This window comes from Macrosteles quadrilineatus, unplaced genomic scaffold, assembly GCF_028750875.1.
Source record: "Macrosteles quadrilineatus isolate MER2022 unplaced genomic scaffold, UCM_ALF_1.0 Scaffold_1__1_contigs__length_201487025, whole genome shotgun sequence".
Classification (NCBI taxonomy): Eukaryota; Metazoa; Arthropoda; class Insecta; order Hemiptera; family Cicadellidae; genus Macrosteles; species Macrosteles quadrilineatus.
The window spans coordinates 180,405,464-180,431,576 of NW_026542594.1; the positions used below are offsets into that span (position 1 = coordinate 180,405,464).

A 26,113-nucleotide genomic window follows, 5' to 3' on the forward strand; every position below is an offset into this window, starting at 1 on the left:
TAACTAAATGATTTATACAGTTCCAATCTACTCTACCTTTTTGATTGTTAGTTTAGCTTTGTGTTCTTTTGTGTTGTTTTGAGTAATTAATAAAGTTGGGTTTTGTAAGCGAGTGCTGAGTTTCATTCCTGAGCTACGTCACCCTAAGTAACAGTAGGTATTCCAAGAGGAATACATACCGTTACAGTAAGAAATTTGAAATTGCTTGTTGAATCAATAATCTCTGTTTAAAATAAATTTGTATTTGCAGATAGAGAATTTGCTGTTGGACAGTGAGGGGAAAATCAAGCTTTGCGATTTCGGAAGTGCTACTACACAGGTGTTCTATCCTGACAACAACTGGACGGCTCAGCAGAGAGCCATGCTTGAGGACCAGGTGAGGTGACAAACATTTTGAACACTTAGTATCTTTACTTGTTGCTATACCCTTCACATCTGTGGAAAGAGGCAGAAAAGAGTAATGTTTTTTTAATCTTCTACACGATTGCTCTATTGTAGAAAGAAAACCTGTAAAAATTTTTGTATAAAATTTTTTATGGTTTAATTAAATTAACTTTGTGACAGGAAAAAATTCATAACTTCTGTGTGGTATGGTTTTATTACTTTGGTAGCCGACAATTGAATTTTATATTGGACAAAGATTTCACGAATTACTAGAAATATTATTTAATTTTAAATGCCTCTTTACTTTTACCTCTTACTTTTTTGGAATCCTAGAAGTCAGTTGGAGTATGGAATAAGATCGTACACTTTCTTTGTACCTAGTTAATCCTTTACAAAATTGATTTTAATATATAAATTAACTTCAAACTGTTACTTGCATAACAATTAAGGTACCGGTAATGAAATTTGAATGAGAAAGAAATGGCAATTGATGCCTTTAAAAAATAAAGCCATTGAGGAACTTGTACGTGTAAGTAGACAGTAGGGCCTAGAGATACCGGCAATAATAACCAGCAACAAAAGAAGAGAGAGAGGAAAAAAATAGTAGTCTATATTCTGCAGTTTCATTCCCAAGGGGAACTTCATCAGATTTCGAAGGACATCAAATTTAATTCCAGAGGAGGTCGTCGACATTACAAAAACGTGTTACGGAGAAACACGTTATGCACGGAGAAAAGGTCTAGACTGATGCGTTATCTCGCATTAAAATATCCCAAAATTATTATACCTACATTAATCCTCGACATTCTGTAAAAATTAGGACGTCCATCGAAGGTAGTTCATTATGCTCAACTGCTTCCTATTTGTACTAATTGATGGTTTTTTTTCATGATTTTGTCTGTGTTTTGTGTATTTTTCCTCCTTAGAAGGGATAAGATTCCAGATACCTAAACACTGTTAAAACTTGTTTTTTACCAACAATGGTTGAAAATATCCACTATAATCCCTCTAATAGCATTCAAACTTAAATGACACCATATCTCCCGTAACATTTTAGACATTGATCATTTTGATCAAAATTACATTTGGAATTGCAGATGAACAGGTGTACGACGCCCATGTATCGAGCTCCCGAGATGGTCGACACTTGGAACAACTACCCAATAACATCGGCCAGTGACGTGTGGGCTCTTGGCTGTATGCTGTACATGCTCTGCTACAATAAACACCCGTTTGAGGACTCGGCCAAGCTAAGGATTCTCAACGCCAACTACACGATTCCCGCCGGGGATGCCAAGTACTCTGACTTTCATCCTCTCATACGTGAGTCTCAGTAGCTCTCTTGTGATAAGTTTTAATTTTGTCTTGGACTCGGTGCTATTTGGTATTTATCTACTGACGGTGTTTGTATGGTAACGGTCCAAACCCTGGTCTTGTTTCTATAACGTTGACCTTATGTTAGCTACTATTATTATTTTATTTTTTATTCATAAACATAAGTTTTACAAAAAGTTTAATTTTTCAAATATAAAGAAGAGAAAAACCATTAAAATTCAATTTCATAGCCCCAGGATTGTGTTTATATGACAAACAATGGCTAAACGTACCTCGTCAGACAATCCTTGCATGAAGTATCGAGTGCTACATATGTTTCGGTGGTTATTTAAATAGCTCCGCCATCGTCAGGCTAACAAAAGGATACACTTGATGTGTCGTCTCATTATTGTTTTTATGTTTTATTTATTTATTCTGAAGACACATCAAGTGGATCCTTTTGATAGCCTGACGACGGCGGAGCTATTTAAATAACCTCCAAAACATATGTAGCACTCAATACTACATGTCAAGGATCGTCTGACGAGGTACGTTTAGCTATTATTTGTCAGAGAAAAACAGCTCTCTGTATAAGTAAGCTGTCTGTGGGACTGAAGTGTGGTCCATAATTAGTTGTTTATATCCTTTAAACTATAGCATATAACACAGTTTATTTAATATAATAAAGTATATATTTTATTTTATATTTCAGTTATAATTTTTTTTTTTTACTCTAAAGCTTACTTTATGATTGGTTTTAACTCTATTTTGTATGGATTTTGACATGATTTTCTCTGTGAACCTAATCTCAAATACCTACCGAACCTCACCAGGTTGAAACATTCTTCAACCATCAGAACTCCAGAAAGTCAAGTTTTAAACTTAAACCACACCGTATGTTGTAATATTTAACAGTCTCCTTATGGAATTACAGGAGGATGTCTCCAAGTGAATCCAGAAAATCGTATGACAGTCTCAGACCTACTGGAGAGATTGGCAGCCATTGCGGAATCTCGCGGTGTCAACTTGCGGGAACCTCTCACGTTGGAAGGCAAGCGGATAGACTCCAACGCCCGACCAGGTGATTCACTTTTCTCCGCACTTTGTGACAAACTTTCATTTCTTTGACTTTAACCTGTACTAACCGAAATCCTTCATAAACATAAATTGTTTCATTCTGAATGTATTTTTATGGTTGTAGTAAATACTAGATTCCTTAACATACCACGTTTTAGTGTAAATTTGTATATTCCAGTTTACCAAACCTTATTGCATGTTTGCATGTTTATGGTGTAGTTAATAAAACTGTTTTTTGTTGTTATTTTTACTTCATTTTCCTATTTCATCCCACCCATTTCTAAAGTAATATGCTGGACATTTAGATTTACCATTTGGAGATACAAAATTTAAAGACAACAAAGTCAACAATTTAAGTTTTTTTTTAATTTTTTTTTTAGATTTTGTTTCGTCTGGGTTGTGCTTTGGTAAAGCAAACTTATAAATTTAAATGTTAGTTTTGTTCAAGGAAAGGCTCTAGACCATGATTTTGAATTGTAGAATAAGGATTCTAAAATTATAAGATAAATAACTTTTTATTGAGGATGTTTTGAAAGTGCACTCGCCACTTTGTCAAATCTCTTAGATTTGACAGAATTTTTTATGTCAATTTTTTTTTAATTCTAAAAATGGCTTTAATACTACACTAAACTCTGAAGGACAAATACATGCACCTCTTTTAATGTGATATTTATTTATATCACTCATTTGACAACTATCTATGAACACTAAGGAATCAAATATAACTCCACATAATTTACCAATGTGTCAGTTTGTTTTGTGGGAATTCATATTTTAGATGACAACTAGTTTCTTAATTCTTGATTTAGTAACCTGAGTTAAATCTTATAGCCTGGATATCCTACGAAGAGGTTTAAATGTTTCATTTCATATTGCTTGCCAATCCATGCACCAACAACATTGAAACTGCACACAAATAATAAAGTGGGTTCTGAAAATATCCTTTAACAATTTAGCTTCCTAAGATTTGTAGAAACAAAATAGTGGCATATTGAAAATTTTACAGATTTTCATCCTAAAAAATTACTCTCTTAAGTTGTTGAAGTGTTTACCCTCATTCTTGAACAGCTGTTTATTAAACAATACTTCTTAACCATAAAAACATAAACTAACTTTATTAAGTGCAGTTCTATTGAAAAGTGGTGATGAAGCTTATGGATAGCTTGTAATGTTAAACTTAAAGTGAAGTTTCTGGTAACATTACAAGAGCAGTTAGGCAATTTCAGGCAGCCTACCCAAGAGTTTAACCAACTAGTAATTCAATAAAAACTGAATGAAAACATTTTTGTTAGGATCTGACCTAGAGTGTTGAATAAAATTACACAGGATCCAGTTCCAATTCGGTCAGATTAACGGAACTCTGGAATATAATTAACAAAAATAAGTTCTGGTCCTTTACCTGCGGGGCAACCAAAATTCATGGAACTCCCGAAGAGTTTTGCTAAAAACTGTGAGTGCTACTTGATATTGATATGATGAAATAATATATATATGTCAAGTGTAGGCCCTACTAATCAATTCCAATTGAGAACCAAGATTCAGAAACAAAGTCTAAGTCACGGTGTAATGCAGTACCGGTACTGAGTTTCTTCTGGTTAGGTGCAGTATGTTCCAGTTTTTATCATCAACATTCATTATTGTTTATGTTATGCTCTTTTCTCATAGATAAATTTAATGTCTGATTAAAACATATTTGTTGCGAGTGTGATTTTCTTAGTAATAGTTGACTGAAGTCCTTGCAAGATGAATAAGTTTTTGTAAAGGTTAACAACGTTATTGAAGCTGGCTTAAATTAAGAGTAATACATGATTGAGGTAAGTTTTTATGAAAAAAATCCTCTTGTACACATCAGCCCACATAAAATATCTGATTGCTACTTTTTTGTATCATTAAAATACTGAGTAAAATCAAAAGAGGTAATACTTTGGTTCGGAAATTTTCTCTCTGTTTGGATTTACATATTTTATAAAAAAAAATCATGTTAAGTTTTCAAAACAAGTTCAATTAAATCAGAAACTGTTTGAATCCTTTTTTTTAGCAAAGCAAGAATCATATATCATATTTCTCAGTTTGTTAGGCATTAGATCTTTCCAATTCCATAATAAGCTGCAACTGAATTTCATATAATGCCAAATTGATCATCTCCATTCTGCTGTTTGCTGTTTTTTCGCTCTTAAGCCGGAGGCAAATTAATTCCACCAATGTCAAATCACTGTAGCAGAAGGATTTAATCTTGATTTTGTGTAGTTTAATTTCAGAAACCAAGTAGTATTGTAAATAATCCTTTCGCAATTGAATAACTGTGTTATGTATTTGGTCAATTTACAGCTGGTCCTCCCCCTGTGACAAACAACGTAGGGACTAACAACGGTCTGGACCGACCCCCACCACCGACACAGATGCCTGCGTCTCCTCACAGGACTCCCCCTCCACACCCACCCCCGCCTTCGAGGTAAGTGTCTTGACAAGTTTATCCTCAATGCTTATTCAGTAGTCCCACCGACACTTGCGTAATTTGTTCAAACTCATCTGTGAGTGCTAGTGTCACACTCATTTTTGCGTTCACCCTTCCCTTTCGGTTGAAGGTGATATATTTGCTGATTGAGTTTATTATGTAGATTTTGATTATATGTGTGGGTTTGACTCCTGATGTGTCCAGGCGCTTATCCAGCCGGAGTTTGTGTCCAGCTTGAGATGAAGCTGCTGGCAATAGTAATCGCACACAACACCTGTTTTGCTTCTGTTTGAACACTATTATAAAAGACACAAATTTTCCTTTTTAGTTTTGATTTTTGTTAAATATCGACATATGTTAAAAGACCTAAAAAAACAGACATTTATAAAGAAATAAAAATTCTCACTTGAAAGGGTGAAACATAAATAGTATCTAGAATTTTTTTCTAAGTTCTAAATTGTTAAATTACAAAGTTATATACTATCGAGGCATTTTTCAGACCTCCCCCAGTACAACAGCCGCTACCCCCGGCTAGTGGCGGTGGCGGTGGTCTGTTCTCTACCATCAAAGGCGGGGCAGGCAGTTTCTTTAAAGGACTCAAAGATACATCTTCAAAAGTGGTTCAGACTGTCCAGCAGTAAGTACATAGTTAACAGATTTATAATTTGCTATAATACTCAAAACCTGTTTGATCCATTACTTAAGTAATGGAATGTGAGTAAAAAATATTGATTAATCAAGTAAGGTAGGTTAATTTGTTTCGGTATTATTTGCTGGAATACACTCCTCCCCCCTGTTGTTGCAGCAAACCTGTGTACTAAGTGGATCCCATTTTTCTAGTGTTTGTGGTCAAACAGATTTTAAATTAAATACTGTACATCCATCCCGAATATTAACTAGGCCAATATATACTCATTGAGTAATAGAATTTGCTACTACTAGGATCACACATATCTGGTTTTATGTAAAATTTGAAAACTATACTTCGGAATAGAGAAATTTGCCAAATAATATGAAAGGTATATCCACTAACAAGCTATTAACTAACAATTATTAGTTAGATTGTTTCCAGTATGTACAACATGTAAAGCAATGAAAATTAGCCAATTTTCATCAAATCAGTTCACAAAAGATTTGTCAAGAGTCTCTAAAAAGACATTTAAAATGGATAGTCATGAATTTACAAGCAAAAAGCTAAGCGCTTTTTAATATTTTATATTTTCAACAACAACATTTACAAGAATAATTCAATTCAAGTGTTGTCCTTAGCAATAGGAAGTAGGCCTAGTCAATTAAAAAGCTAGTTTGATTAACAAAAATATTCCATCAATTTTTTTCTTTCTCTTCCAATACTACAACCCCCCCCCCAAAAAAAATAAAAAAATTAAAGAAACCATCCACAACCAGTGAAAAGTACACTCTTCTTTCCTATGGGCAAAATATCCGCATAATTAAAACATAACAAGAACTTTAATTACATACTCTTCAAAATACTGTTTTAATAATGTCACTTTAATCATGGAGTTAAATGACAGATTTAATCAACAAATTTTCTCGTTAAAATGAAATAATATATTTTGTTGAAATAGTAAATTTAAAAGAAAAAAAATAAATACACTAGAGTCCTTAGGAATAAAAATAGTTGCACATAAAATTAAAATAAACACAGCAATAGATATTCATACTGTCAAAATACCTTTAAACGCATTTAAACATTTATTTTGAAAACCAATATTTGAACAAATTTGTTTTGGTGTTAACTTTTCCGCCCAAAGACAATATGTTCTGATACTTACCAGAATAAAAGATATCAATGATTTTACTTTTAAATTTGGTTTTTATTATCTCTAGAGTGACTGGGTTTTACTCATGCCACATTGACTATTTATGTGAGCGATGTGCGCATAACATTGAACATGAAGCAGTAACTCATATAGATAACCACTTATTGTACCACTCACCTTCAGTTAGTGATAGTAAACTGAACCTTCTATTGAATAACTTGGATACTCAAGCGCTTCAATGGATTACTTGCTTCGTTTCAAGAAAAAACCCGGTCTATTTAGGATATTTTTTGTCAAAAGAAAAAGATGGAGGTTTTATATTTATATTATAACGTTCAGTGTGTTAATGTTTACATGTAAACATCTGTGTGTAGTGATGAATTTTGTTTAGTTGGACGTTTGTGTTTTTACTAAAGCCTTATTTTTTTTTTTATTCTGATATTGAAATAACAAAGACTTATTTATATTTTTTAAAGTTTATTTGCATTCAATTAAGAATTAATTGGAATTTGTTTGATGATAAGTGAGTTTATTTGTTTACATTCATAAAACACCTGGCACACTTTATTAGTTAGTTATACATAGTTAATTGCCCAGCGGCAATAGGTATTTAAACCACTTTATTCTATTTACCACAAGTTATTCAGAGGCTAACAACATGAAATCATGTGTCGCCTGTTCACAGGAGCATGGCTCGTAGTGAGGTTGACATCAGCTACGTCACGTCTCGGCTGGCCGTAATGCCGTATCCAGCAGAGGGTTTGGACATGACGACACGCAGTAACTACGCGGAGGACGTCAAAATGTACTTGGAGACTAGACATCCGGGGGCGCACTACTGTGTGTACAACGTCTCTGGCAGATCCTACCCCGCTGGGCGACTGGGCAAGGGGAGAGTAAGTAAAACAAAGATTAGGGTGATTGAGTGATCGTACATTTAATTTTTGTAACCCAAAACCTATTTTAGACTATATTAAATCTAATTATACCATTTAAATAACTTTTACTGTTTTACCAGCTAGCGCTAGTTTAGATCCAATCACTTAATGTAAACTGTTGAAAAGTTGCTGAAATTTTTAATCGGTGTTGAAATGGTTATAAAAAGTTGATTTTGTGAAGCTCGTCTATATATAAAGCCAAAAGTACCCATGAACTTTTGAGAAAACTATAAGTCACACCCCCATAAACCATATACTTAAAATGTTCGTCATGATGAGAAACCTTGGGCAAAACTATCCATTATTTCTTAAATTGCCATATAAGGTCGTAATTGCTTTCCAAAGGGAACTTTCCATATACGTTAAAAACACCTCAGTAGTATTCATTTGTATGTTATTCTTTCAGTTAATTACCGTATTAAAATCAGGTGAGATTATTTGTCTGGATTATTGTTTCCTGTTTTGTTTATTTTCAGCTTAACCTAACCAATCAATAGTTTTAATAATACTTATGAAGTAAAACGGGGTGAAGCCCGTGGGTAACAACTAGTAGCAATTAATTGTAGAAGATATTCTTTGTTCCTGCAAATATGATTGAGTTTTCATGTGCAATTCCACAAATTTTAATCGTTTTTTTTTTATCATTTATCAATCATCTTTATTTTATAGTGTCTTTTTTTAACGAGCGTCAATAAGAGGATTTTAAAAGAACCCGTAGTTTGCCTTCCTTGACTTGACTATGTATAAAAAGTCTGAGGTCTCAGTGATTCACTACATTTTCCTCATAGGCCTACTGCATATTCCGTTAGCTCACTAATCCACAAAACCAACATTATGTACATTTTGGTTTTGTAGGTGGTAGATTGTGGCTGGGGAGGAGTCTTGCGTAGAGCTCCTCCACTTCACTCACTCTACACCCTGTGTCAGGACATGTACGAGTTTCTGACTCTCGACCCTCGTAACGTTTGCGTTGTTCACTGTATGGTAAGTTTCCTAACCTAACTCTGGATCTTACTCTTTAGTCTATTTTAAACGTCAACTTTATTACAATCCTCAAAACATCGGGTTGGTCCATCCGTTGATTGTTGCAAAATAATATGTTTAGTTCAGGTATTATTTTAGCTAGTTTCCCTTAAAACTGAACTAGAACTGCAAAATTAATTAGGAATAGTGACGTAATTTGATGCTGGCTTTAAAGCATTTTAAAACCTTGAATCCCGATGTATTTAGATTAGTTCAGCATGATCGCATGTGGGTCTCATAGTAATCCTCATCATCATTCAAGTAATTTGAAAAATATACAAGCTGCAGAAATCAGAATTTTGAATAAAAAAAAATTGTTAGTTTGTTTTGGTTGGACTTAACCTTTTTTAATTTTTTAACTGTTTAACATCTTTCACAGAAAGGCACTCAACCAGTTGCATATAAATTCCACATAATTGTTCAACCTCACCCACAGAAAAGTATCCAATCACTTAAGCCTGGTTACACGGGTCGAGTATGTCAGACGAGTTATTCGGCCCTGTAGGCACAGAGAAGTAATTTTTATTATTTATCTATGGTGAAGGGTATTCCGTATACCGTAGCTTTCGTGTTAAATGTGGTTTGAGTTTAAAATGGCCCGTCAAGACTGAATCTATACAGTAACTTAATTAAATCACTGAATTAGATTATTAGATATAGAATTGAATCACCACTTAAATTCAGAGGTTGCTTAAAAGCTTTTTTGCAAACAACTTTTAAACTGTGAGGAAATAGACCAAAGTGAAAGGTGATATTCCGAAAGAGAATAAGATTTGTTACAAATTACTATACTGCATTTCTTTAAAATAATATATAAAGGCAGCCCAAAGTTGCCTCCAAATAAAAAATTTAAAAACACCTTTTTTAATGTATTTCTGATAGAACACATTTTTAGGAAGTGAGCTTTAATGACCCATTGATTAATAAAATCAATCCAGTAGAACTGTAGATCTTAAGTTGTACAACAATTTTCAAAACTGAATTCTATAAGAGTAGATTTACGAGACAATGCAACACAGTACTGTTCAACTTGTACAAAATCACTTGTACTGTTCAAATAAATCATTGAGCATTGAGGTTGAGTAGGCATACAATACTCACTGAACTAACCTCAATACTGATCGTTGTGGTTGTGTGTGATCGACTCACTCAGCGACCACAAAAAAATAAAAAATAACCAATTCTGTGGTCGCTGGACTCGCTTGATAACAGTAAACAGATGTTTCTCGGGCAAATCGTGGTGGTGGGGGTAGCTACTGGGCCGAGCAACTCGGTTTTCAACTAAATCACTCGACTCGCTCTCAACTGACCTATTTTTATCAACTTACCCGCATGTCTACACCATGCGAGTTAAAGAGCGAGTGGCAACTCGCACACTGACTCGCCTGCCGTACTCGACCCGTGTAAACCAGGCTTTACAAACCAGATATTTGTTCAACCTCACCCAAAGAAACGTACCTTTTTACAAATTTCTCCCTCTAAAACACTTGACAAAATTCAAAACAATCCTTATCAAAGGATTATTTAGTTTTTTCCCCATTGTAAACGGAGTAATGTTTTTTGATTATCAAATAAACCAGCCAGTTACAATATTAACTTACGCTAATAGCTGAGAAGCTAATTGATTATATAGTGCTTGTACTGATCATAAGTTTGCTTGTTCCCTTTTGAGAAAAGACCGTATCATGTATGAAACTGGATCCAGCTGTTCTTGATCATTGAACTTTTAATAAATGATTGTGGTTAAAGATACAGCTGAACATAGTCAGTAACAAAGCTATGATCTCATCCTGTCTAATCTATCCTCTAATCTACAGGATGGCAAGGCAAGTTCGGCAATGCTGGTGAGTGCCTTCCTTCTGTTTGTGGGGTTTGTCAAGAGTCCTGAAGACGCTCTACAACTGTTTGCAGTACGTAGATGCCCTCCAGGACTTCAACCTTCTGAAATGAGGTTTGTATTTTTCTCTAACAAGTAAAATTTATAAACATCATCCTTTGTGGGTTATTCCCGGGTCTTATTTATCCTCTACCCCTATCTTCTCCATTCTTCTCTTCATCTCAATCCACTTTTTGAAGGTATCTACTTCAACTCTTTTTACCACAGAATTATTTTTTCTTTTTTTTACTGTAAATTAGGGGTGTGCTAGTAGTGATTTTTGGGTTTGAGATGTACTTCATATAATTTTGAATATTTAAAATACTAACCAGCTAATATTTACGATCCACAAAAAAAATCCATTATAGACTAGGAATTATACTAAGGTTATCCTTGTTTTACGTAATCAATAGTTATTCACTGTAGGCCTATCCTATTCACTTGGTTTTATCTTTAAATATTCAATGTGATGAGTAGCTGTATCGTATTGCAGTAGCAAATAAACTTGCAATGTTATTTTGATAATGATACGATATAATAAGCAAAGGAATCATACTTATATATAGGTATAGGATTGTAATTTTTTGGAAACACACTGACTGATGATTATAATACCATGATATTTTGGTAACTCAGGTTCAAGAATGAAATTAAACAACAAAACACATATGATTTCTGTCATTGGGGGTTTATTTCTAAATGCATTATTTGTTTTAATATTAAAATTCAATCATTGATATTGAGCAAGGCTTTAATTTTTGTTAAACTATTAGAACAGAACTTTTGAATATTTCTACCTCCACTGAAAATACTTATAATTGTAACAATGTTCATATTTTTGCTCAGGTATCTTCACTACCTAGCGGATGTTCTCAAGTTTCCTCCATACTCACCTCACTTCCAGCCCATGAAGCTGGTGTCCATCACCATGCAGCCGGTCCCTCTCTTCAACAAAGTCAGGTGAGCGTCAAGTTTTATTTTACTCAAAATAAAAACTACATGGAAAATTAACAATGAAAATCAAATAAGTATTGTGACAACTTACCATAATGATGTACAGTACAAAAATATGTTGGATTCCTTGGTCTTTTGATCTATTAATTTCAATACAATGGAGGTTAAACTTTTTCTTGTTTTTATTTTGATAGTATCTGTTGTACACATTTTTTCATGTCACAAATACATAATAAATGCACTTAATTTATGAATGATATTGCAGGGACGGTTGTCGGCCATTTGTGGAGGTTTACCAGGGAGAGGAGAGGGTAATGACCACCCAGCAGGAATACGAGCGGATGACGTTGTTCAACATCACTAACGGAAAGGTACTCAATCACTTACAAACCACATAATTGTTCAATGTCACCCACAGAAAGGCACCCAACCACTTACAAACACCAAATAACATTACTCAATACTCAACATAACTCGTTACTTTCAACGTTACTCGTGGGAAATTCTTTGCACATATGCATTACATAATTGTTTAACCCTTTAAGTGCCAATGTCCGGGGAACCGGACGTTTTTAAAACGAGCCAAAAGTGCCGACGTCCGGCCGACCGGACGTTTTTAGAACGAGCCAAAAGTGCCAACGTCCGGCTGACCGGACGTTTCGTAATGATCGAACAGTTGTCATAACAACCGAATGGATACTCGGATTCTTTTAACCCATATATTAACATTGAGTCGAAAGTTACTAGATGCGATACATCGATTTTCGTTGGTCGAAATATCGAAAATTCTATTTTTACGAAATTTTAACCTAAAAATCGCCAGATCGCGCTCGGCATTTTTAGCGCGACCTTCGGGAAAAATCATCGGCATTTTTTGAGCGTTACTTTTATTTCTCGCCTGGCACTCTAAGGGTTAGGCCTAATTGTTACCCTACGGAAAATTATTCAGAAAAAGGTATTTTTTACCAAATAATGTTGTACATAATTCACAGCAAGCTACACTATTATTGTTGTGTGTTAACGCTGACATAACTCATCAACATTACTCTAAGAGATCCATCAAATTTCATACATCCATATTCCATACTATTATGGTTTTCCAGTTTATAAATTTAAGGCACAGAACTTGGTTGATCAGTGTTATCATCTTGTTAAGATGCCAGGATATAGCTAGTTCTAGACTAACTGCCTATAACATCTCATCAGGATCGCTAATGTTTTTCCAATGAAACTTGTACCAAATAATATTTACTGTTTTTAAATCACAGACCAGTAATCTAGTATGACAAACAATTGAATTGAGGTTTTAATTTAGGGAGAAAATCACCAGCACACTTCTTGTATTCATATATTCTTTTAATTTTTTAACTAGAGTTTTTATCTGGACTGTTAAGTTTGTAACCCAGTTTGATTTGACTACTAACACTATCAGAGGTTGGTAACACTGAGCAGCGTGCTGTGTTCCAGATCACGCTGCCTCTGAATGTGACAGTAGTGGGGGACACAACGGTGGTGGTGTATCACGCCAGACACGTTCTCGGACGTCCAACAGGCATCAAGATACTACAGCTACAACTGCACACCGGCTTCATTGCTGGAAACACGCTCACGTTTAACAAGTAATGGTGGTTTTCTTAAGCACAAATTGGTGTCGCACGTATGGGAGTATAGGACCTGCACCTCACCTACAGTAAATTTCGTTAATCTGGTAGTCGAGAATTCGGACTCATGCACTAGCATATTTCCAACAAATGTTTAGATAAAAGACATGCTCGTCATAGCTCGTGGGCAATCGTCGGTTTTGGAGTGTACTGAGATATCATAATAGAAGTTGGAAAATAGCCTGAAAACACAGAGAAGAACTCGCTTTCAACTCTGTTGTGTTGTGCCAAAAATATGCCTGTGGCGAGCAAGGAAGAGCCTGAATGGCGAGCACTGTGCGGAAATTCCTATCACACAGGGTCTTCCTCCATCGTAAGCGTTGCAGTGCATGATGGCGAGGAGAATGGTGTTGGACTTTGCCCTAGACACCAAACTAGTGCTAGACACCATTTAAGTGTACCATCGAGTGTTTCCTCTGTACCTTAATTATCTTTGCTGATTCCTAGTAACAACAGTCCTTTTGTAGCTTTCTTTACCAGTATTTGTTATATTCTCACTATAATAGCTATTCTTCAACGTTGCTCAGTAACACAACATTTTTGTTAATGTGGTACTACTGAGGTTCCAAAATGTGTTTGATTAGGGTCTACTTTGTATTGATCCTGTTTCTCAAATTCTGTTCCTACTGTTCTAATGTTGTTTTAACCATTACATGAGTCAGGGCGCTTTTTCTGGTTCTGTTGGCGTTCTAACTATCGGTTTATATTAAATGGATATTCTGAATGTTAAGTAAAAGTGTGATATTCTGAAGGTAACTTTTGATAAAGATTTACTTCCATTAGTAAAAGTCTTCAATGTTTACTTCATTTGTGTGTCCTTCTAAGCTAGGCTATTTTTACATTGCTAAAACAAACTAAGGGATAGTCTGAGGTTAATGGATTTTTAGAAGTTTAAGTTTGATAAAGATTTATCCTCGTCACTAAGATCTCTCAATGTTTTCCTTTCTTTTCTTTGGTTTATTTATAGTCTAAACCATTTTATTTGTATCTGTATTTCATTGTTAGATATACAGATTGAATATTTATATTTAATCTGTATACTGTACCAATGCAGTGTCTATTATTTAGTGCCAGTATGTATATTGTCCTAAGGTGAGAATTCAAACTCTTAAAAAAGTCCCCTTTACTGCTGACTTGCCCAAAAAACTGCAGTTTCAAATCACATCAATCACTTTTAGTGTCTAGCCATGTGACAAAACCGTGACTTGTCATAGAGAGTTTGTATCAACAGTTGTTGAATTTGCAGGACCGAGCTGGATGACCTGTCGGAAGGAGAGCACTACCAGGGGGAGAAGTTCTCAGTGGTGTTGTATGTAGATCTGCTGGAGCCCACCGAAGCTTGTGTGACTCCATGGCTCGGACATCTATCTCGCAACTACTCCTGCGACGTTCTCTTCTCATCCACCATGGAGGCGGAGGAGACGAGAGAAAACTTTGGTAGATAAATTGCAATGAAATAAACATTCCATCTATATGGATTTTCATTCAAACGAGGAGAGCCGTCTGAAAATTTTGCATTTTAATAGGGTTTAAATTTCAAAACTTAATTACATAATAAAAGTGCTACTCCATAAAGACTGAATAGTGATTTACCAAACTCAATCAGATTGCAGTAAAAAAAATAGTATTTAAAATCCATTTTCATAAACTGTCTATCAGTCTCTTGTTCACAATCTGACTGTAGTTAAACATTCAACTGAAGGATCAGCTGTTAGATTACAATTCATATTTAAATCTTTATAAAGAATGTTGGTCAGAAACACTGGATCTTTGAAAGTGAGCTCTAGAAATAATTAAAGCAAAGAAGGTGAAATGCATAATGAAATTACCTTTTTCTTTAGCATTTGCAGGTGCGCTGGATCATAAGCTTTAAAATGACACACCAATCTCGAAGTTCGGTTGTAGTTTAGCTGGAAAAGGGATGTGAAAGTGAAAACCCTCATTGTAAAAGTATATAGAATAAATTATTGACTGCAGTTAAGCCATTCACATAGTGTGCTAATTTTTACAATTGAATTTTCTCTCTTAATTTTAAAAACTTTTATAGTTGATGTAAGGTTCAAGAAAATTCAAGATTCTTTATTCGTTGCTGTGCAATTAAAAATTATAATAGACTATGTCAACGATGTGACATTAAAGATTGTTAGTTTACCGTAACATTTCTCTTCAATTTACTCTCTAAAGAAGTCTCAGTGTATGTATTGTTTTGTGTTCTTTACTGTGTATACATTAGCCCTTGGACTCTTAATTTTCTTAGGTAAGTTAGATGAACCAAAAATCCACCTTTAATTAGTAAAATGTGAAAATCATTTAGTTAATGTACTCGTCTTGTATTTTCAGTCCCGTCTCCTCCAAAGTCTGGTCCGCCACCAAGACCTGCCCCGCCTCCCCCCCGGCCTGGCCCTCCGCCCAGACCTGTGCCCCCGCCCAGTGGTGCTCGACCTACGGAATACAAAGACACCCCTGAAACACCACCCATGGTAAGTTTCAACCACTTGTTTGGTTTTATTTTCTCTTAAAATTACAGTTGTTTAGTTTTCAACAAAGTTATATTGTGGATAGGATGTTTTTGGTTGTTCAACATCGCTTTAGTAAAAATCGGATGATTCGAGAAAATTTGCTATGCTTGATTCAACTTCCTTGTCCTGTTAAAAGGTTATTTCTCATATGAAACTGAACATTCCTAAGTTAGATCAAGACTCGAATTGTTAATTATTATTATTACACACAAAAATGTGCATTGGATCAATAATTATTTTATTAGGTCTGTATTTTAACTTTTAATGTTTAGATTGAGATCTTGAGATTGCACAAAGTCTAGTAGTTTATTTATTTATGCAGATCGCTTTAGCGACTTAAGATAAGATATATCCAGTTTGTCTACAGTAAATTCTTGTTATTGTAGAAACTTGTTTGGAAAGTGGAAGCTCATTTACATGATCCAATTAAATGAAGGAAGGTTTTTTCTTAACCAAGATATACATACATTTTAATATATACAATTAAAAGTTAATTTCAGCAATTATAAAGTGAAGCTCAAAGGAAAGTAAACACTAGTGGTGAAACATTAGCCTGAAATTTTCAATCAGAGTCCCAAGCTTTCTCCGAGCCGAGCTTTTACTATCATGAATTTATGTAGGCTAATTACAAATAATAAGTTATTAAGGCCTAGTAAGAATAGAACCTTTTTTTTAAAAAATAGGAATTTAATTTTAAGATGTGGATTAGAATCTTATACTATACACTGGTATTAAAATCTGTGTATCGTCAATTTCCAGAGGAGAGCTGAGGAAAGAGAAAGTTTACTAAATGACTCGGAAGGAGAGGCTGATTTCCTGAATTTGTCAACCTCAGAACCTCGGCAAGAAGATCTGCTGAATATTAATAACTCTAACGGAGGTAGCGGAGGGGGGAGTAGTAACGTAGACCTCCTCGGCTTTGGACAGTTTGTAAGCGCTACTGCACCTACGCCAAGTCAACCTGCTAACCCTCTGGTGTTTGATCCGTTCGAGTCTGATAACAACGTTAGGGTAGGTGCATTCAGGTTTTATTATCATTTTACCTACATCAATGCCGCAGGTATTATATAAGTAAAACTGCCAATTGAATAAAATAAAGGGGCTGAGGCAGTTTCGGTTAGTTGTGGTTAGAACTTAAAAGCTGTTTCGGTTTGAGTGGATCTACAATGGTTGTTTTTACATGATTTAAATTATGTACTGTATTTTAAACATTTTAAACTGTACGCAAAAAGTTTTTTTTTATAATCTAGAGTTGTTTTCTGGACTTTATCTTAACAGGTACAAACCAAGCTCGGTCAACTACTTTTGCCTTAGTAGTTACTTTTTTCCCTAGATAATTTTCCAATTGATTTAAATTTTTTATCATGGTTCTGTTTAATCTGGGGTTTGGTTTAACATTATTACCGGTATTACCATCCTGACTGCATTTGTGTAAAAACATGCAGAACTGTTTTTTCAGTCTTTGTCAATGGTAACAATATTAATTATGAAGTCTAAACCAAACAGGTCTATACAAGAGCAAGTCATACTGTTTACCAAACTAACGTTTAATGCTTTCAGGATGATCTGCTAGACCCGACACTAAAGAACACCAACATCCATCGGAACGTCAGTACGCCCAACCTGATAGCAGACAACATTGTGTTAACTCCGTCCCCTTCACCCAACCCCACGCCTAACCTGCTGGGAGGAGCGTGGCCTCCCGGGTCTGGTGGACCCACCATGCCTCGCAACGTCAGCACGCCCAACCTTAACCGGGATCCGTTTGCTGATCTAGGTTAGTTTAAACTTTAAACCTTTTCACACATTAAAATCCACACATCCACATTTTGGTTTGGTGGATGTTAATAATGTCAACAGTTATTAAGGGTCATTTAAAAGCCTATTATCATCAAAGCTGTTTTCTGTCAACACAAAACTAAAAATTTACAAAACTGTGATTCGTCCAATTCTGCTTTATGGTTCTGAAACATGGACTCTGGACAAAAGTACTGAAAAAAAACTCGTCACCTTTGAAAATAAAGTACTAAGAAAGGTTTTTGGACCAACAAGAGAAAATGGTGAATGGAGGATCAAACATAACAGAGAAATTAGAGACCTGTATAAAGCACCAGATGCTGTGGCGGAAGCAAAAAGTCGACGAATAAGATGGCTTGGGCATGTGTTAAGGAGAGAAGATGATGCATTGATAAAGAAAGTTTGGAAAGAGAACCCGGTTGGAAGAAGACCTCCTGGGCGTCCCAAAATGAGATGGAAAGATGAAGTGACCAAAGATATGAGGAAGATAAGAATCATGGAGGAAGATGCTGAAGATCGAAAGAAATGGAGGCATTCAGTTGCCGAGGCCAAATACCACCTTGGGTATCGATGGCCATGGGAGTAAGTAAGAGTAAGTTAAAAGCCTGAGAGTTAATTTTTTGGGATAAATACCTTGATGAATACATTAAGGAAGAAGGAATGACACACGACTAACTTACCAAAGAAAAGAGTTTCTGGAAGTTGACAGCAACTCAGCACAATTAATTTGTCACATTTTCAACCCTACAAGGGAGCATATTCAGAGGAAGTAAGTGGAATAAATCATCAACAATTTTTTTTCTCACAAAAAGAGAGAAAAGATCAATTATTAAGAATACTATAAAATAAATCAATTAATCACTATAGGATTATCAATTGTTAAACTTGATCAATTGAGTAAATTCTATTCTGAGGTTTAAATGTGAGGTTGCATAAACTTTGGTTGAATCAATAATGCAAAACTGGTCAACACCTTTGTCCACGATCTGTAATCCTATCAGAGTTAAATTAGATCAGCTCCAATAAGGTTTACTGTACTTCAGCAGCCTACTGTGTTTGTAAGCATTTATTTCTGTTTTCTTCGTATTTTAGAGCTTTTAATATTTCAACTGTAGTTTTTAAATAGTTTTATTCAGTAAATTTAAAATAAGCTCTTTGAACCATACAGTCTTAATTAAATTAAATGTTAAACATTTTAGTTTTTGTGTTACAAACAGGCTTTAAAACAAGCCCTATATGCATACATCCAATTTTTTCATATGCTATTTTTGGCAGTTAGTGTTCAAAATTAAAAGTATGGAATCATCGTAGGTAATTAATTTAGTATAGTGACTTGTGTAATTATTTTATTTTGTACTTGTACAGTATGAAATCCTCCTACTTAGACCTATTTAGCAACAAAGTTGTTCATACAAATTGTGGTCATTTGATAATTTGAAAAATAGTAAAAAGTCTTAATTACTTTTTGAAAAAAAAAATCATAAAATTGGAATGGTGATGCAATTAATGGACATTGTATCCTAAGCACACTACAACATTGTACAACATTTTAAACACGTTAATCACATTTACAACAGAATCAATAATCAGTGACAAGAGATGTGGGTGTTTTGCTTGCCTAGTGGTTAGCTTTTTGAACTTTGGTACAGGAGAGACGAATTTGATTCCCGGCACATCAACAAAAACATATGGGTTTGGCCAGCTTTCCCTGAAAGCGCTTCCAAACTCTCTTCAATAACTCTCCTGATAAATTCCTATGGCGTTGACAACCAAAAAAAAAGATAAAAGAAAAAAGACCCTAACTTGATCTGTTCAAGCTTACAAGTTGTTTATTTATTTTGTTAAGTTATTTCTTGTTTGATTTATGTGGCTTTTAAAATAACTTAAACCAGTAAACATGATGTCGTTGGTGAAGTAGATATGTACAATGTTCTATATTTACGTTTGTTTGTGAAGCAGGTAACTTGAGCTCCAGTCTCGGTGGAACTACCCCTGGACTGTCTCCGCAGCACAAGCCCACCTCCAGTTGGAACCCAACCCCCTACCCTCCCAGTACACCAGTCTACACCCCTGCTGGTACGTCAACAATCAGTCAATGTTTTGTGGGAGAGCAGTATGGGTAATCATGGTGTTTTATTGTAAAAGAATCAAGTTCAGTCAGATTTATTGATGAAATTAAATACATTAAGGTTCACGTAACATACGTCCGATTTTCAGAATAAATGTTGTCAGCTAATACCAATACGAACAACCTAATACTATGGTAAACATTTTCTAAAATTTAAAACCTAATGTAATGTGGGCTACATTTTCAAGTACACACAGTGTGACAAAAATACATTGAAAAACAACTGACAATAATAATTAAAAAGTTAATCTAATTCTTAATTGAAGTTCACCGTTAATTGTTTTTTTTTTTTTTTACTATTGCCTGTTTTTTGGAGACTTGGAAAGGTTTTTGGGAAAGATAGGTTAACACGTTCAGGGTGGTAGGTTAACACGTTCAGGAGGGTAGATCCCCCCCCCACTCATGCGGAACAGCGCACTTCTAGTCTACCGCAGCAAATAAATGTGTTGGGAAGTATCTTAGGGAAGATATTTTAATTTTAAACACAAGATCTATTCAAGTAGTCTTATATTTTACTATGTAGTTAAATCACAATTCTGTTACAGGCAGTCCGGTGCATCATTCTAGGTCTCCTTGTGAGCCGAATTACAGCCGATCTCATTTTGACAACGCCTTCAAACCTGCTGAGCCTTCGGGTAAGTAAAAAATAAAAATTTATTTATAAGTCATAGCATTCTCACTCTCTGTGTGATCAAAACAAGAAAATACTGACTAAATTATTTCTGAACAGTTCAATTGATGAAACAGCCTGTAATAAAGCAACGGCAACTTATGTGATTATTACTTTTGTTACCTTTACCTCCTTTAATGAACTTTTTCAACGGTAACATTTATATAAATGTACGTTGGTTTGATATTTTGACAACTTCTATGCCGAAATATTGAACCAATGTACATTACAAAATAATGTTTGGACCAGTCTAATTTCATGAACAAATATGACAACAAACATGACATGGTATATCATAATTTTTTATGAATGCACCAGAATATCTTTTAAAATTACAAATATGTTTTAGAAAAACACTTTTCATCCACTGATGCTTGATCTTTTATCTCTGTTTGATTTGACGTGTCATTATTTTTGTGGTTAACCCTTTAAAATATTCACAGGGAAGAAAGCTGGAGACGTTTTTGGAGACCTTCTAGGAAGTCAGGGTTATGAGTTCTCTTCGAAAAAAGACAGCGGGCCCAGAACTATAAATGAAATGAGAAAAACTGAACTAGCCAAAGAAATGGACCCTGAAAAGTTGAAGGTGAGGAGTTAACTTGGTACTACCTATATTCTTTGTTTTTATAACATTTTAAACCTAATAGCTCTGTGGGTGGCTATGATAGTGGTAATGAGAAGGTTGACGGTTCAATCCTGAGAAAAGTCAATAGCTTTTTGATGATTTGAAACTGGAACCAGCTGTCCTTGACCATAGAGCTATTAATGCTTGTTACTGGATATAAAATCAGCTGATTGTACTGGATATAGAATCAGCTGATTGTACTGGATATAGAATCAGCTGATTGTACTGGATATAGAATCAGCTGATTGTACTGGATATAGAATCAGCTGATTGTACTGGATATAGAATCAGCTGATCTTGGCAACAAAGTAGTCAATCATTTAATGGGAAGTTGATATTAGGCTCTAGCACTCTAGGCATACCACAACACATAAAAGGAGTATGTCTCTTAGGTTTTAATTCTTTTTTAGAGAGAAAATTCAGTTCACTAACATGATTGATTGCATACTAGGCCAAAATATGAATGCTTTGTTGTAATATTTCAATGTTTTTCAGGTCATGGAGTGGACGGAAGGAAAGACTCGTAACATCCGAGCATTGTTGTGCTCCATGGACCGAGTGTTGTGGCCAGACTGCAAGTTCAGAATCGAGATGGCACATTTAGTCACTCCCGCAGACGTCAAGAAGGCTTACCGCAAAGCATGTATTGCCGTTCATCCGGACAAGGTATGTTATTAAAGTATTAATGTGTGTGTACAGCTTGTGCATGTTTATAGAAGTATGTTTAAAAACATTTCATAAACTGAACGAATGGTGAGGTTTTACCTGCTGTGCAGAAGATATAGCTCATCAGATCGATTCTCCGCACTTGGAAAATGTGCTCAACAAATTCAGCCGGACTGCTCCTGCACACTAGCCTCTTTTGCTAATGCACATTTTTTTTTTTGTTTTCACTCACGCAATGGACTGTACTGTACATTTGTAACTATATAATTCAATTTAGAAGCAATACCTTTAGGAACATTTAAAGTCTAGGTGTTTGTCTCCTATCTACTAATTTACTTGGTAGTAAAATTTATTTTTAAACCACCAGCAATATTTAATTAGACAACACCAACTGTTAAGTACCGTATTGTTTTTTTACTTCCTTAGTTTTTTATTTGTTTTAAGCCTGTGTCAGAGGAAGGAGGGCAATTTAAGCAAAAGTGGGCTAAAACAATCAAATTAGTGTTTACTGTAAACATAAAATGTATTAATTTCTTGTTTTCAAATATTATTCATAAAATTACATATCCAATAAAAGGTTTCAAACTACCAGTAGAATAATTAATTCTCATTTTGTTTTTCAGCACATAGGAACGCCCAATGAGCAAATTGCTAAGCTAATTTTCATGGAGTTGAACAACGCGTGGAGCGAATTTGAGAACGATGCGAGTCAGCAAAACATGTTCCAGTAGTCGGACCATGGGCGTTAACTCTGTACATGGGTGCAAAACTAGACAATAGCTACTACTTAGATGTACTATAACCAATCTAGTTGTCTGTCCACTTTCTCAACTCCAATGTACACTACTTACACTCTATTACGTTTACTTGGATCGTGGAAACAATCGTCGCGATCCTCACTTAAACAGCTTTGCCAACAGTTGCTTTAATTATTGTAAGTTAACCTATTAGCTACCTGCTCAAAAGTATATTTTATCATGTTTTGATGTTAGAATTATTTTTATATGACTGTTTTCATAGATTATTAAGGTTAGCGATATTTTTGTGATCCTATAGGGTGTTGACTTACGAATTATGTTCTTAACGCAATAGTCGATGATATTAATTTTGTAGGTTAAGTTATTTTTTATGTTTAATCTGTGTGGAATTCCCTTTCAAGTTTATTGTAATTGTTTATTCCTGACATTCCTTTTATAAACGTTTATTTTTTTATATGGGGATTTAATATTTTAGTGAGTATGTAATTTTGTTTTGTTTTAGAAGAAGATAGAATATGTTACCAAGATTAAATTTATCTTAAAAATTTACCCTTGTAATAAATGTGAAAACTGTGTGTTATCTATAACCAACTGACAACTATATCTTCATTCTTTCTTATCATATATTTTTAGCGATTCCTTACTTAATTATTTACTAAATTATTTAATGTTTAATTTAGCAATTAGTTATATTCAAAGAAATTCCATTATATTAATTGTTTTTAATCTCTCGTCTTATGCAAAACCATTGCATCGATCTCTTGGCCCATCAAGAAGTAGTGTTTCACATCGCCTCGTGTTAGTTGTTTATAATATTTGTAAATAGTTTAATGTAAATATTTGTACCTGTATTATTTTTATTGGAAGTTAGGATTTAGTTGAAATCCAGGAGCCCTCAGATTGTTTTGCCTTGTTGTAATATTCTGTGGTGTTTCTGTTCCTAATAATGTATAGTATTACATTGCATTTGGTTCTCTCTGAAGATGACTCAAATTAATGTAAAATATTTATCACCAGTTTGAAATTGGGCATTATATTCTACTTGATATTAGCATAGACAAATAGAATAAATATAGACCATCAGCTGTGCTGGGGTTAGCATAAGTTCTGGTATCCACCGCTAGGATTGCCGTGTGGTTATGGCGCACACCGCTCCAGCGTCTGCTGGTAGTATATGGCGAGCAGCCGACGGCGGCAGCGAATCGAACACCATGGCACATCGCGAACAGTGGCACATTGCGGAACCTTCTTTAGACAGTCTATATTAAATTCTATTTGTCTAGATGATATTAGTGATGTGTCAACCGATAATTGAGACCATCGAAACTTTAGAAAAAGTCGAAAACAGATCTTTTGATCGGAAGTCTAAACAGATTTTAATCCAAAAGTACAATGAAAATGATTCTTATTCTTGTAAAACATCAAAAGTCTTGCTAACGCTGGCACACAGTTTTACACCGGGACATTATTTGATATTAACTGTTGTTTGTTGATCCTATTTCTATAAAAATTTGGTAGCATTATACCAATCATGAGAACTAGGGATGGACGGGATTGAATTTTTAGTTCGGGACGGGACGGGATGGGATTTTTATTTCCTTCCCGATTTTCGGGACGGGACGGGACGGGATTTTTTTCTGTGCATAAAAAGAAAGTACTGTATTGCAGTTACCAAAAAAAGACATACAAAATCAATTTTTACCATTTGTGGCACTGATCTATAAAAACCAAAAAATGGGTAACAATTTACAGGTACCTATAGTAACTTGTGACTCGCGGGTCACGGGGTGATCGTCTGTACGACTCACGGTCACGGCGAGATCGTCGTCATGACTCGCGATCACGGCGCGATCGTCGGTATGACTCGCGGTCATGACGCGATCGTCGTCATGACTCGCGGTCACGGCGCGATCGTCGGTATGACTCCGCGGTCACGGGGTTATCGTCGGTATGACTCGCGGTCACGGCATGATCGTCGGTATGACTCGCGAACACGGCTCGATCGTCAGCATGACTCCGCGGTCACGGCGCGATCGTCGTCATGACTCGCGGTGACTCGCGGTCACGGCATGATCGTCGGTATGACTCGCGAACACGGCTCGATCGTCAGCATGACTCCGCGGTCACGGCGCGATCGTCGTCATGACTCGTGGTCACGGCGCGATCGTCGGTATGACTCGCGGTCACAGCGCGATCGTCGGTATGACTCGCGGTCACGGCGCGATCGTCGGTATGACTCCGCGGTCACGGGGTTATCGTCGGTATGACTCGCGGTCACGGCGCGATCGTCGGTATGACTCGCGATCACGGCTCGATCGTCAGCATGACTCCGCGGTCACGGCGCGATCGTCGGTATGACTCGCGGTCACAGCGCGATCGTCGGTATGACTCGCGGTCACGGCGCGATCGTCGGTATGACTCCGCGGTCACGGGGTTATCGTCGGTATGACTCGCGGTCACGGCGCGATCGTCGGTATGACTCGCGATCACGGCTCGATCGTCAGCATGACTCCGCGGTCACGGCGCGATCGTCGTCATGACTCGCGGTCACGGCATGATCGTCGGTATGACTTGCGGTCACGGCGCGATCGTCGGTATGACTCGCGATCACGGCTCGATCGTCAGCATGACTCCGCGGTCACGGCGCGATCGTCGGTATGACTCGCGGTCACGGCGCGATCGTCGGTATGACTCGCGATCACGGCTCGATCGTCAGCATGACTCCGCGGTCACGGCGCGATCGTCGTCATGACTCGCGGTCACGGCATGATCGTCGGTATGACTTGCGGTCACGGCGCGATCGTCGGTATGACTCGCGATCACGGCTCGATCGTCAGCATGACTCCGCGGTCACGGCGCGATCGTCGTCATGACTCGCGGTCACGGCGCGATCGTCGGTATGACTTCGTCTCCTGCGTTCGCGGACCTATCGCTCGCAATAACGGCGTTATCGGCACTCGCGAAGCGGAAGAATCGCCGACGATCGGACTAAATCCCGTCCCGAAAAATTCCCGAGTCAAATGTAATCCCGTCCCGATAATCGGGAATATTTTTTTCCCGAAAAATTCCCGAAATTTCGGGACCCGTCCATCCCTAATGAGAACAATTATCTAGTATGCTGCACAATTTGTTTACAATGCTGGGATTTCCGTAGTTTGACAATACTTGTATTTGTGCGTGATTTATTGAAGGTATGAATAAAATAGTTAAACTAAACCACACTACAAGCTATTTAAGGTTAAAAATATAGTTACCTATAGAACTGTGTGATACACATTTTACTTACCATTTCTTATGTTGTCTACATAACGTTTATTGTAATCCTTAAATTTATCACTTAATTATTTTTTAGATACAATGATTTTGTTCTGTATTTCTTATTATAATTGCAATATAAATATTTTGTATAGAATACTACTTTATTTTATATAGAGAAGTGGTGAATTATTTTTATTTTACAAATTTGTATCATAAAATATAAAAT

General features: G+C 36.0%; 1 protein-coding gene across 3 annotated transcripts in view; it reads left to right on the plus strand.

Annotated features, from left to right (window-relative positions):
* Positions 1–23,620, plus strand: part of LOC128990925 (cyclin-G-associated kinase-like) — a 36,073-nt gene extending 12,453 nt beyond the window's left edge. Inside the window, exons 6-25 of one of the 3 annotated variants that reach the window (XM_054413588.1) lie at positions 251–376; positions 1,482–1,707; positions 2,633–2,779; positions 5,104–5,227; positions 5,730–5,867; positions 7,700–7,910; positions 8,808–8,936; positions 10,793–10,926; positions 11,698–11,811; positions 12,071–12,176; positions 13,258–13,424; positions 14,713–14,903; positions 15,807–15,946; positions 16,745–16,996; positions 17,546–17,762; positions 19,739–19,858; positions 20,456–20,545; positions 21,024–21,166; positions 21,701–21,871; positions 22,495–23,620. In XM_054413588.1, coding sequence (XP_054269563.1) covers positions 251–376; positions 1,482–1,707; positions 2,633–2,779; positions 5,104–5,227; positions 5,730–5,867; positions 7,700–7,910; positions 8,808–8,936; positions 10,793–10,926; positions 11,698–11,811; positions 12,071–12,176; positions 13,258–13,424; positions 14,713–14,903; positions 15,807–15,946; positions 16,745–16,996; positions 17,546–17,762; positions 19,739–19,858; positions 20,456–20,545; positions 21,024–21,166; positions 21,701–21,871; positions 22,495–22,602 — 3,054 coding nt within the window. In that variant the 3' untranslated portion in view covers positions 22,603–23,620. The remainder of the gene's footprint in view (positions 1–250; positions 377–1,481; positions 1,708–2,632; positions 2,780–5,103; positions 5,228–5,729; positions 5,868–7,699; positions 7,911–8,807; positions 8,937–10,792; positions 10,927–11,697; positions 11,812–12,070; positions 12,177–13,257; positions 13,425–14,712; positions 14,904–15,806; positions 15,947–16,744; positions 16,997–17,545; positions 17,763–19,738; positions 19,859–20,455; positions 20,546–21,023; positions 21,167–21,700; positions 21,872–22,494) is intronic. The other 2 variants (XM_054413596.1, XM_054413604.1) reach the window with 2 other exon arrangements.
* The last annotated feature ends 2,493 nt before the right edge of the window (positions 23,621–26,113 follow it).